This window comes from Loxodonta africana, chromosome 15 (assembly GCF_030014295.1).
Source record: "Loxodonta africana isolate mLoxAfr1 chromosome 15, mLoxAfr1.hap2, whole genome shotgun sequence".
Classification (NCBI taxonomy): Eukaryota; Metazoa; Chordata; class Mammalia; order Proboscidea; family Elephantidae; genus Loxodonta; species Loxodonta africana.
Genome location: NC_087356.1, coordinates 66560742 through 66562970, shown reverse-complemented (window position 1 = coordinate 66562970; position 2229 = coordinate 66560742). Strand labels below are relative to the sequence as shown.

General features: G+C 40.4%; 1 protein-coding gene across 1 annotated transcript; it reads right to left on the bottom strand.

Annotated features, from left to right (window-relative positions):
- Positions 1–1021: 1021 nt before the first annotated feature.
- Positions 1022–1972, bottom strand: LOC135227705 (putative olfactory receptor 8G3). The gene has a single exon (XM_064268321.1). It carries the CDS (start codon positions 1970–1972, stop codon positions 1022–1024), a length of 951 nt encoding a protein of 316 aa, XP_064124391.1.
- Between the last annotated feature and the right edge of the window lie 257 nt (positions 1973–2229).

Sequence of the window (2229 nt, the reverse complement as noted above, 5' to 3'; positions counted from 1 at the left end):
TAATAACAAAGCAAGCACAGTTTCATGCATGCTAAGCCTTTCAGATGATTTTAAAAATCCACTTTAACCACCGTTAAACGCTCACGCTTAGTCAAAAAAAAAAAAAAAAACAGTAGCCCCGTGCTCTGCCTCTGGGCATAGCTTTACAGAGATGAGCAGTAAAGAGCATGAAGTTATATGGAGATGTCCGTGCTTGTTTCTCCTTAATGTGACTGTTCTGGAGGCTTTGAATCTCAGAAGCACTAAAATGAACACACCAGGAGTTCTCATCTAGAAGTGGTTCTAAAAGTAAAGTGAACTATCTGGTTTTTAAGACTGAAGAACCATTCTAGGGAGGGATGGAGAAATACATCCAGGTTCTGCTACCACCAGCAAGAGAAGATGTGGGAACTCAGCAACTGGCAGGAGGAGCTGGAGGAAGCTGGTCCCGCCAAGGGTTGCTCAGGGTTATCTTCCACCATACAGTTATCATCTTGTGGGCAGGAATTATGTCTTATCATCCATCATATCCCCCCATATTCCTTAGTACAGCTTTCTGGACTTAGTAACTAGTACACATTGATCTTGTAGATTTCAAATGGTTAAAAATTATTTATTTTAGATACTAGTTTTTTTCTAGCTTATTTGCACACTTATTAATAAACAAGGGTCAATACACTAAGTATTAAGAAGATCAAAGGATACAGACCAAACAGATCATTCTATGACTCATGATAGGTAAGTCTTATCTAACAAAGTGCCAAATCCCATGCGTATAAATCATAGCCGCACCACATAAAGTCCTTTGAAGATTTTTTAAAAAATGATTAGAGGTACTATGGCTTACTATGGGTGACCTCTGGGACTTCCTAGAATTGACACTCCTTTTTTTTTTTTCATGTGGCTTTCCTCCATGTGACACTATGAATCCAGTCTTAACCTTGGGAGCTTTCCTCTAAATAAATTGTTGGCAGTAATCTCACTACTTGTGTATATATGTTGCTGTCTCTGGACTCCTTCCTTACCGAATCGTCTCCAAGAATTATAAATCTTTGCTAATGCAAAATGGTCTTTTCTCAATGATTTTATTGAAAGCAACTTTGACGTCCTTATTCCTCAGGCTGTAGATCAGGGGGTTCAGCATTGGCACAATAATGGTGTAAAACAGAGAAGACACTTTGATTTGGTCCATGGAGCTGACATTTGATGGCAGTAGGTACATGAATGCTAGAGAACCATAAAAGAGTGTAACAGCCGAGATGTGGCAGCTGCATGTGCTGAAGGCTTTGGACCTACCCTCAGTGGAGTGGATTCGCAGTATGCTGGCAATGATGGAGACATAAGAGCCAATGATGGTCAAGGTTGGTGCAAGAATATTAAATACACTGAAGCACAAAAGTACCACTTCATTGATGTAGGTATTGGAGCAGGAGAGCTCCAGAAGTGATAAAATGTCACAGAAATAATGGTTGATTATTGTAGCCTTGCAGAGAATCACTCTTAGCATGCAACCTGTGTGAGCTGTTGCAACAGTCAAGCCCATCATACATACCTCAACTACCAACCAGGAGCAGACCTGATAAGACATGGTGACATTGTAAAGCAATGGGTTACAGATGGAAACATAGCAATCATATGCCATCACAGACAACATATGACACTCTGCAATAGCAAAAACAATAAAGTGATAGAGCTGAGTCATGCATTCAGGGTAGGAGATAGTGTTCTCCTCTGTCAAAAAGTTCACCAGCATTTTGGGGGTAATGACAGTGGACTGGCAGAGATCAACGAAGGACAAATTGCTGAGGAAATAGTACATGGGGACATGCAGGTGAGAACTGAGCACAATCAATGTAACCATGCCCAGGTTCCCCACCACTGTGACCACATAAGTTCCTAGGAAGAAAAGAAAGAGGACCAGATGGAGCTCTGGTTTTTCTGTTAGCCCAGCGAGGATGAACTCAGTCACTGTGGAGTGATTTCCTGCTGCCATTTTCCTCTGGGAATTTTATAGAGAAACAAGGAGAAATTTTAGGTAGTTGTTTATTTATACAGTGTGAAACAAATGCAAGTCTTATGATTCAGGTATTTCCAGTTCTCACTCCCTGTCCCTGTTCTATGTTTGAAGTTACAGACTCTGGGATTCCTGTATTATGAGTCACGAAAATAAACATCAAATTAAATTATATCATTTTTAGTTTCTGTGCTATAAGGGTGAATCAGTACTGACCAGCCTGAACATCCAAGAAC